At 38.6% G+C, this 11,096-nt stretch overlaps 2 protein-coding genes across 2 annotated transcripts in view; one reads left to right on the top strand and one right to left on the bottom strand.

Moving 5' to 3' along the window:
- Positions 1–8,450, bottom strand: part of map3k2 (mitogen-activated protein kinase kinase kinase 2) — a gene marked incomplete at its 5' end in the record, with an annotated part of 12,995 nt that extends 4,545 nt beyond the window's left edge. Inside the window, 13 exon segments of the mRNA XM_014027311.1 lie at positions 44–175; positions 260–408; positions 491–820; positions 2,126–2,190; positions 2,335–2,414; positions 2,935–3,065; positions 3,204–3,273; positions 4,423–4,524; positions 4,618–4,717; positions 4,784–4,824; positions 4,922–5,040; positions 5,378–5,450; positions 8,121–8,450. Coding sequence (XP_013882765.1) covers positions 44–175; positions 260–408; positions 491–820; positions 2,126–2,190; positions 2,335–2,414; positions 2,935–3,065; positions 3,204–3,273; positions 4,423–4,524; positions 4,618–4,717; positions 4,784–4,824; positions 4,922–5,040; positions 5,378–5,432 — 1,374 coding nt within the window.
- A 2,034-nt stretch (positions 8,451–10,484) lies between these two features.
- Positions 10,485–11,096, top strand: part of LOC106531439 (uncharacterized) — a gene marked incomplete at its 3' end in the record, with an annotated part of 3,179 nt that continues 2,567 nt past the window's right edge. Inside the window, 1 exon segment of the mRNA XM_014027310.1 lies at positions 10,485–11,096.

Below are 11,096 nucleotides of genomic sequence, written 5' to 3'. Positions count from 1 at the left end.
ATATATAATTATGTGAATAAAAACAGTTAGACTGAGCACTGACTCCAGGCATGTACTCCATGAAGATTGAAAGCGTTCGCTCCATCGTGTCTCGTAGACAGCCGTAGTACTGAACGATCCGCTCATGGCACAAGTTCTTCAGGAGCTGTATTTCACACTCCAATGCACTCACCTCCTGAATGGTTTTAAAAAACGTAAAATATCTGAACATTTCTTTTATCAGAGACAATTATTCCTCCAGTGCAGAGCGGACACAAACCTTGCTGGTCTCTGGACTCTCTGGGTCAAATTGGACCTGTTTGACTGCCAGTTCCCGTCCAGTATCTGCATCGTAACACAGGAAAACCCGCCCGAATGCCCCCTGACCCAAAAGCTTCCCCAGCCGCCAGTTAGTTGGAGCCCGTGGAGCTAAAAGTAAGGAGATTACAGACTAAAATCAATGTTTACCCGCTTTTTTACCCACCCAGACAAATGCTAGAAGGGGACTCACAGCGGCTGGGGGGGCTGATGTCCATGACGGAGAGGGTTGGTGCGGTAGGTGGGTTGGGGTTTGGTTCTATGTCGCTGCCTCGGCGCCTCCTGGCAGGCCCGGGGGCCTCCTCCAAGTCGGGAGTGAAGACGCTGCTGCCGCTGCTGGTGCTGGGAGACTGCTCTGTCGGACTAAAACTGACTGGAGAGCGGAAACTGTGAACCTGCGTTCGTCGAGCCCGAGGAAATGTCTTCCTTCCATCGCTGTAATCCTGAAGGCCAAAGGGAATGCCGTATCTGCGAGGATACGTTCCTCCTTTTCCCGACTTCTCAAACACAGGGTTGTCATATTCTGTAGAACAACAAATTAATGTATAGGAAATCAAACTGAAGTGATTTTTTTTGGCATTGTCAGAAAGGTTACAATTAGTGCTGGGCAGTATGACCCAAATTTTATATCACAGTATTTTCAACATTTACACCAGTTTCACGGTATATCACGGTGTTTTTCTTTTCATCACAGGTCAGCTGATAATAAAATGTACAAACTAACTTTTCTCTTTTACTCTGTCTGTGTCGCTGTTTCCCTGCACAGCCAGCCTGCACTCCAACGAAGACTGTGTTGTGCGCTAACAAGTATTATGGTAGTAACACTTGTGAGTTAATTTCAAAATAAAAGCTGAGATTTTGTAACCCCGTAAAAACAAATTTATATTAAAAATTATATTTGACAAATCTTAAGTTGCTGTCTTTATTGCAACTAAACTGTTAGTTTCCGAAAAACATTCTCACTTCAGGGTAACTGTACAACACCCACTGATCATCCTCAGCAACTTTGGGCAACATCTGATGTGGCATTTCATAATAAAAGCCTTACAAACTTTGAATATTCATGTGTACTGTCAACATAAGTTGCTGTCTTTATTGCAACTAAACTGTTACCTTGCAAAAACACTCTAGCTTCAGGGTAACTGTACAACACCCACTGATCATCCTCAACAACAGAACCACGCTAAAGTTTCCATGCGTCTCCATGTCTCCATATTAAATTTGCTTGTTTAATCTAACTGTGCACGTCACTGAAGAGGTGTTTACTACATTCAGCAACGGTGAAATCGGGACATTTTTTAATGTCAGTCAACATAAGCAGCGGAATCGCCACCCGTCGCTGCAACAAACTGCTCAACAATAACATTAGCATGCTAACACACATAGCGGTGCAGGGAGGAAAAATGTCCCCCCGGAAAAAACAGTTCACTGGCAGCTGTGACGAAAAGTTCTGTACGTGTTCAGGCTATTTAAACCGGTATGTCGGTATTCTGAAAATTCAAAACATAACAAAAATAAAAAAACGGTATTCGGTATGAATCAGTATACCACCCAGCACTAGTTACAATGATGATTACACATAGTTTCATTAAGTTCTGATTTGTACAGATTGTCTGAAAAAATGTGTCTTATACAAAAGTTGCAATTAACCACATGCACATGTGCTTTCTTTCCATCCAAGCAGCAGAAATTCAAAACAGTTCAATTGAGTTTATTTATACAAAACCAAGTCAGGGCACTGTGCAAAAGAGGGTAAAGGTCAAACATACAAAGACTTCCAAGAAAGACTGTACAAAAAAATAAAAATAAAAAAAGCCTTTAAATTTACCTGGAAAGTCTTGATGGTTGTCAGGGTAACTCTGTGCTCTGGGCATCCTTGATTTAGGATAGTCACTAAAGAAATCCAGAAGAAAAAAAAACATGGAAGACGTATTTCAAACTTGTGAGAATATTGTCATGGAATGCAGACATTTTAAAATGAAATGCTCTTAATACTTTATGGACAACAAGGTGTATGTTTTATTACGTTGTCCTGACCTGTCCAGTGGGCTGTCTAAAGAAGGACAACTCCCTGACGCAGAGTTCTCTGGACTGCTCATAGACAGTGGGTCCAACATCTGAAGGACAAAAGTAATGCAAAGAAATTCAGACTATCAAAAATTATAATTTTTATTAGATTTCAGATTATTTCGATTGAGTTTAACTTGTTTACTCATGTTAGCATCAAAAAAATTAACTAAATTATCGTTTACTTAACCAGGTAAATCCCACTGAGACCACAGATCTTGTTTTCAAGGGAGCCTGGTGTCAACCTATATTACATGTTTTTTGGTTTGTGGAGAAACCGGAGTACCTGGAGAAAACCCACGCAAACACAAGGAGAACATGCAAACTCTGCACACAACGACCCCAGGGCTAAACCTGGACCTTCTTGCTGTGAGGCATCGGTGCCAACCACTGAGCTGTCGTGCTAAAGAAGAGCCTAATTCCCTGTAAATTTCTTTAAATTTTAAGCTATTCACAACATAAAAACACACAGGATTTGGATCAGTTTTAAGAAAATTAACTAATTTAAAAAGGTGCAGTTTTTAGCTTTTCCTCGTTTTTAAACACTACACAACCCTCCTGTGTTGGTACCTGGTCCATGCTCTCAGGAATGAACTCCCCCTCACTGTTGATGCTGGTGAAGGAGCCGTTCCTCGCCACCTGCTGGAGAGCATCTGGAATGTATCCTGGAGGAGGAGAGCTGCGGTCGGTTGAATGAGAACCTGAGTAAGACGAGAATAAAATTAACATGTAAATGAGAAACTCAGACACATCTACTGTATGTGACAGGAACTGAGGATAAAATAATTTAAAAAATGTAATTGTATCTCAGAGAAGAAAGATAAAGATACAATATTCACCTGTCACCCTGAATCCTGTATTGTCCAGCTCCTCATGGGATGGTAAAAGGTCCATGTTAGAGGAAGAGTTCTGGAGAAACAGAACAGACTGTTGATGTCAAAAAATAAAAAAACAAAAGAACAAATTTCATGCAGTTTTCCTCCAAGATTTTTTTTTCTTTAAACAACTCAAAACCTCCCAAAATTTGTATTTAGCTTTGATGAAAAACAATTTTGTAGATTTTGATAAAACTAGTTTTGCATTCTTATTGTGGAGTCACTGTAATGTTGCAAGATGCACTGCCTGACCAAAAAAAGGTTACACACTAATATTTTGTTGGAATGCCTTTAGCTTGGATGATGGCACGCATTCGCTGTGGCATTGTTTCCACAAGCAAATGCAACGTCGCAGCTTTTTATCTGTCCAGAGTTGCAATAATTAATCACCAAGATCTTGTACTGATGATAGGAGATTCAGCCCACTATGCAAATTCTTCTTCTTCACATCCCAAATATTCTCAGAGGGGTTCAGGTGTGGACTCTGTGGTGGCCAATCCATGTGAGAAAATTATGCCTCATGCTCCCTGCCTGTCTTTCACAATCAGAGTCCGATGAATCTTGCCATTACCATCTTGGAACATGCCTGTATCATCAGGGAAAATAAATTTTTTGATAGAATAATCTGGTCACTCAGTATATTTAGGTAGTCAGCTGACTTCAATCTTTGTGCACATGACATTGTTGAACCTAGACCACACCAACTATTGAAGCCCTAATCATAGCAATGCACCCAGGCTTGTACAGTAGGCACTAAGCATGATAGATGCATCACTTCAGGTGCCTCCTGTACCATGATGAGCCATCCCTCTGGAACGAGGTAAATCTGGACTCAAGCCACAGGACCTTCCATCACTGATATACAATCCAATTTTTATGATTCTGACTGTGCAAAAATTACAAAGTGTAAAAATTCAAGTTTGTCTGGACCACAAGAAAACTGTATTTTTAACTGGTAAAAAAAAAATTAACATTTTGAGGTCCTATTCGATTAGTTAGGTCGATCAATTAGTTTTGCTCCTTCGACCCAAATCCTTCAAGTGTTCTTTTGAACTTTAACACTTGTAATATTCTTTTCTGAAACTCAGAAAAACCTGAACTCTTTTGGTGAAATATTTCTCTGCAGGAATATATGATAGACAAGCCAAAGAATCTGGATTAACAAACTGTGAAAGCCACTGACCTGAAGCACCAGAAGGATCTTCAGGCTCTTCATGTGAACACTGCGATCCAGCAGCTCAACAGCCTTGTCTAGATCATCCTGGGTTGTTAAAGGAATCACCAACTGCAAGAAGAACCAAGCCCAGTGTACATATTACATTTTTATTATTGTAGTATTATTACTGGCTGTGTGTTACTAAAGCTTCCAGCCTTGTACCTCATTGTTGGTGTAGTGAAGGTCCATTGTTTGACCAAAAGCCACTTTAGCTTTTGTCTTCAGGTCTTCCAGCTTGACAGGTCGAGAAAACTGCAGGATCCTGCATAGAAGAAGAGAGGTAAAGAGGCTGCAGCAGCTGATCTGCTTTGAAAGAACATAATCTCACCTCTTCTCTCCTTTGAACTCAAATTTCACTCTCACATCGTTCTGTGGAAACAAAGTCAAACTCAGCAAGATTCAGCAAAAAGATTTTGTGGTCACGGACCTGTGTTTGCCATTTTCTTGTCCAACTCCTAGTGGTTACCTGGTTCTTGGGTGAGGAGACTTTGGGTTTGCCCAGGTCCGACAGGAACGTGGCAGGACGGCTGGAGCGATGCAGTTCGGCCAAGTCCTGCATGATGGAATTCAGGGCCTCCTGCTCATCTGTGGATTAATGAATATATTTTATTGTTTAAAGTGATCTCATTCAATTAAACTAGATTACTAGAGTTACTATCTATGGTAAATTTGTTGCAATAACAAAAGAGCATTGCCTTCACTTTGGCATTTTATTGCAAAGACTAACACAAATTTTACATCGGTCCAGCCCATCAGCTGCTTATTATTTACCACTTACACTCAAGCAAATAATAAAAGAAACGATGAAAACAAAATAATCAAAGAGCCTTTGTCATGGAAGGGAAATAAAAAGCTTTAAAGTTGTAGGTTTGGTAAAGACTCATTTGGCTCATTGCCAACAGTTACAACATATTACACATACCCATCATCATGGCACTGCGATTGACCCAGGAGGCCAGGACAGAGGATTCTCCCATCAAGGGGATTCCTTTCTCCTGCAACAAAAAGAAAACAGCATAAATCTTACCATGAAGGTTTGATGTGGACACAAGCTAAAAAGCACAAGTTGCTGACTGATCAGCAGATCTGTCATAAGACTGTGATTCATTCACAAAACAGTATAAATCACAAAAATGACAAAACTTTGCTCCAACATTCTGTTTAAAGGGGCAATATCATGTAAAATCAATTATAATGTTATCCTCTCATCAAAAACATGCCCAGAGTCTTACTTTGACTCATTCATGCATGTTTGAGAAATCCTGTGGTGTCCTGAGGCAGCCAGGCAGGGGAGCAAAAATGACTGGTTGGGCCTAGAACTGCCCTTTGGGATTAGTTCCTCCTCTAGGCTGTATCTCTGAGCCCAGCTTCCTCATCACAAAGCACACACAGGCTGTGTCTCATATCATAGGCAGGGTCCTCATCAGTGCACATTTGTCGGCTGCATATGTCACCGCCCGGCGCAGAGTACTGTCCAAATTCGAAGGCTCCTCATCATGCAGCTGTGGAATGCGGCCGACAAACTCTCGAAATCTGTGTATCCTCACCGTCTGAGGATATCCCAGGATTCAATGCATGGGCAGCAAACTAAACAGACGGTAGAGTTTTCTTTTTTTTTTTTTTACAAGTCGGCGCAGTTCAGAAATTCACCACAGACTGAAGAATTTCTTTTTAAATGTAAGTTTAGCAACTTAGCTGTTGAAATTTATGCTGCAATATGATGTTAAATAAAAAAATGCAACTACAAGCACTGATACTGGAGCTAAACCCGAATTAATGATGTTTTTTTATTTATTTACGTGTAATGTTTTAACTGTGAGGTTATTCTTCCAGTAAAAAAGACGTGTAAATACACATCCCAATGCATTTTAGGTCTGACATGAAACTGATCACTATGGTAATGAGGTAGCAAGTAGTCACGTAAACTTGCGTAAAGCTACCGTCAGGCGAAGGGTAGACCGTCTCATTTCATGGCTGTTTTAAGCAGCCTATCAGGCCCAGGGAAGACGTTGGCCCACGTGGCCCAGCTGGGCTACATGCTCATGAGGGCCCAGCCCATGAACTGAGACACAGCCACACTCAACCGGCCCGTGCTGAAATGGCTGGGACAAAAGCGGAAGGAGGTTCTTAAAGAGACCCGGGCCAATTTCAAGGCATTTAGAAACAGATATGATGAGAAGTCAAGTTTATTTTCTATTTAAACATATAAACAGCCTTTTAATAACAACTGAAGGTGACCTAGTTATTTTAATATGGTATAGAATTTAAATATATGCCTGAGAAACACATAATATTGCCCCTTTAAGGAAAAAAAAACACATGGCAGGTTGTCTAGTCAAAAATTATCAGTCCTGTCATGACCTTTAACCTGCTGAGTCTTGAAGGGTCTGAGACAGAGCTTATTTTTCTAAACATTGCACAGTCTAACCTTTGGGTAAATTTGCGGAGTCATCCACTCCTGGGAAAATTAGGAGCTGTCCTACAAAGCATCCAGTGTTAGTGGTGGGCATAATGAAATGATTAGTTATTTAATAAGCAATTAAGACCCTTGCAAGCATCTAGATTCCCATAAATGAGTAACAAAGTAATTTGTTTTTACCAAATTGCTTCTGCATCCTGTTTTTCTGTTGGTATTAACAACAGCAACAATAGTGTTCAAAGTAGCTGTATTTACCCTCAGCAGAACATGACAAGTCTGGGGAGAAATGCAAATGACCATTCTGAGGACAGGGCAGGTTTTGGAAACACTATGGAAAAATAAAAATCCCCCCCCAAAAATGAATTTTTAACTAAGGCTTCAGTCTGATGATGATTTGTATCAAATAGCACAGAACTCTGGACTTTTATAGATATTTGCTTAAATAAAAATCAGAGGGGCATAATTATTTTTCTTTTTGACACATTCTGTTACTCTCCACTGGTATAATGAGTTTTCTTCCTAAATCAAGTTTCACACTAAAACAAAAGCTGAAAGGTTGTTTCTGATCATGTTTACTGGTATGGAAGGAAGCTAAAACTGTACACAAGCATATAAAGACATAGAAATATAACTATGAAAACTAAGATTTTGTGAAGTTGCATTACAATCATACAACATGGGACAAACTATGTTGCAAAATAACATTCAGAACCTAAAACTAAACCCAACAATCAATGTGTATTAAATGCGTTTTATTACAAACAAAATAAAACTCTATATACAGATAAATATTATTTTTGGATTAATGATAACCTTTTATTACATGTATGTTAATAAATACAATATAAATGCAAGAATTAAGTTTTACTAATATTAAGGAAATAGGTAGAAGACATTTGTTAAGCTTTAATTAAACTTGAGCCCCCGGAAGCTAGCAACTGTTGCTAGTCAGTTTTGCATTACAGACAAAACCAAGATATACTTTTATAAACATTTTTGCTTTCTTTACAGCTAATTTAAAAACACCAGATGATATACTACAGAAATATTTTAAATCGTCCATTTAGAAAGCTACGCCAGAAACGTCAAACGAGTCCACAGTTAGCTGTCAGGCCAGGGAAGTTATCAAGCTAATGCTAAAGTTAAGTCCTAGCCGCAGAGCTAATCAAAGCTTGTCTTTGCTGCACGAGCATTGAAACCGCTAATGAACAAAATTAGGCCGTTTATGTCATCGAGCTTATCTCACCTGCGGAATGATTGGATCTTGATTTGCTCCCTCATCCACAGGGCCGGTGACAGAAGCCCCGGGCCCTGCGGAGAGCCACTGGAGAAAGCAGAAGTTTGGCAGTCCGCTTCCAACTTACTCGAGTCTTGCTGGGCCACGACGAGGAGGCCCGATTAGCTGTTGTTGGTTTAGCCCGCAAGGTCTTCCCAGTGGGAAAATGACAAGTTCATAACATATCCAGTGTACCGTCCCTGTGTCTGTTCAAGGATGAAAGAACATGAACTCAAACGACAGCTCTCATTTTGTTCTGCTATGCACCTTGGTTAATTGTAGCTTCGCTTGCTTTGACCCCTAGTTCTATCGAGCTAGCGGATAAAGAATATAACAGAACCGGAAGTATAATTATCTTGTTTATAAAATATTAGCACAAATTTCCAAACTTAAAGGAAAAGTCACGTTTAGTGTTTTATTGTGAAAAAATGTATCCGGAAATTATTCTTCTAACTTTGTTATACTTGATTAGTATTAACCCGTACAACAAAAACAGATCTAATTGATGTCAATTTATGACGAAATTATATAAATTAAACATATCAAATGTAATTATTTGGAGCTCTACAGTTCCAAAATTCTTCTTAAGGATTTATGTCCTTTTATTATTGTAGTAATTACAACTAAAATTAGTTATTAATCCATTATATCCCTGTTATATCACTGTTATCCAAATATAATCCAGTTTAATCTGATTATATATATTATGATATTTAATCCAAAATTTTTCCAATTATTTCCAATCTAGTGATGGAGCATCTAGTCCAAGTAAATCTAAGTATAACTCAATTCTATTGTAGTGGTTCAAATTCAGTTAAATGATTTGCTGAGTAATTCAGTCTAATTAGAAATAAGTTCAATCTGATTCATTATATCAAGATCATACCCTTGCATATAAAAAAGCCCCATATTTTTGACAACCTTGTGACAACGTAATAACAACTTGCAAAAAAATGCAAATATAAGGCAGATACAAATAACGAAAAGAAACAAGGCAATAAAAAAGAAATAAAAGATAACAGAATGCATTAAAGCCATCTAAGTGATAAGATCAGCAGATCTTTGTATTCTAATTGGAAATGCAAAAATTGTCTAATCACTGCACGAGTTTCCTTCTTGCTGGAGTTTACACTCTGAAATAAAACCAAAACAATAAATAAATAAATAAAATCCGATCTGCTGTTATTTGTACATAAATTTCTCCTGGTGAAAGCTACACTTTTCTACAGATGGATTCCTCCATGAAAAATGTCTTTTTATATGGGGTTTTTGGCTGTTTACTATCTTTATAAAAGTTTGCTTCCAGGTACAAAAGCAGCTTTGAGTTGACTGAGCTAGAAAATGGGGAGAGCGGTAAAGGTGCAGAAGAGAGTCCAGGCAAGATGGGTTGAAATAAGAAGTGTCAGGAGTTGTGATAAAAACTTGGCAGCTAACATCAAAGGAAAAATATACAAAAGAGTTGTATGAACAAGCATTGACAAAATGACAGGGGACAGAACCAGAAAAGGCAGACCTGAAAATGTTGAGGTTCTACTTGGAAAATGACAAAGATTAGGAATGACGTCATTAGAGGTATAGGTATTTCCAGAAGAGGCACAGTTGGAATGGTGGTTTAAAGATGTTAATAATGCAGCTGCCAGTTAAAAGACAAAAAGAAGACAAAGAGGAGATATGGATAGGGATGGGTTCCTTTCTCATTTGGCATTTCGGTACCAATATTTGTTACCTGGGAATCCGTATTCAGCGGTACCGATTTTCTGTACTTTTTGTATTTGTTGTTTATTGTTAATAAACTCTCAATATTTTTAATTTACAGTATTTATTTCTCAATATAAAAAAAATTAACAAATATATCAAGCCAACATCCAACTCCTTGTATTGTAACATTGCAGTTATTTAAAAGGGCAATTTCATGTAAAATCAACTTTTTTGAGCTTTTTATCATGTTATAATGTTATCTTCTCATCGAAAACATGACCAGAGTCTTGCTTTGACTCATTCATGCATGTTTGAGAAACCCTGTAGTGTCCCGAGGCAGTCAGGCAGGGGAGCAAAAATGACCGGTTGGGCTTAGAACCGCCTTTTGGGATCAGCTCTTCCGGCTGTGTCTCTGAACCCAGCTTCCCAATCATAGAGCACATCTCCCCCACCAACTGGTCAGCCCTGCGACTCCTGCAGGCTATCAGCAGGAAAACCTTGACTGCTGAGCTCCTAATATTACTCCTCACTGCAGCCCTTTTCAGATTAAAAATACCTTTGAGGAAATGGATTTTCAGATACCACCGAGACCCCCCCACTCCTGCAGGCTGTCGGCAGCAACAAAGGAAACAGGTGTAACCCTGGTCAAAATAGCCCTCAATGAAAATGAGTTGTTATAAAAGTAGCCATAAAAACACATGGCAAATGATGAACAATAAAAAGATCAACACAGTTAAGAAAAACTTTCAAAAAACACTGTGAAAACAAGTGTCAGAAAAGCTATATTTTATGTTTATAATATTTGTGTTTAAAAAGCTTTAAAAAATCTAGTCCTATTTTGTCAATGTTAAAAATGGTGTATTGTCAGTGAAGACTCTTATTTTGAAGGGTCACGTTGCATCGTGACCCATGTGACTAGTTCTAGCCAACCGGGTGTTTCTTCTTCCTGGTTATAGAAAAGCACGAGGCTGATGGAGAAAAGCGAGAAGCAGATGAAGTTTTGCTGTGTAAGAGAAAAAAATAAGAGAAACTAAAACGTAAAGAGTCTATAATGTTATCTAAAGATATTTTTGTCTTCTAAAGGAGTTGTTTTTGCATAATTTCAACCTGTCCTTGCCTTCAGGAGATATTATATATTTCTGAACTGGACTTGGTGAGTAAAAAAAAAAAGCATTTTACTTTCTGTGAGTAATTTTATTTATGATGTATTTTCTTTTGTTAAGATGGAAAGCTATGTTAGCATATTTA

The sequence above is a fragment of the Austrofundulus limnaeus genome, unplaced genomic scaffold, assembly GCF_001266775.1.
Source record: "Austrofundulus limnaeus strain Quisiro unplaced genomic scaffold, Austrofundulus_limnaeus-1.0 Scaffold634, whole genome shotgun sequence".
In the NCBI taxonomy this organism is placed as follows: Eukaryota; Metazoa; Chordata; class Actinopteri; order Cyprinodontiformes; family Rivulidae; genus Austrofundulus; species Austrofundulus limnaeus.
This window is presented reverse-complemented; position numbering and strand designations above follow the sequence as displayed.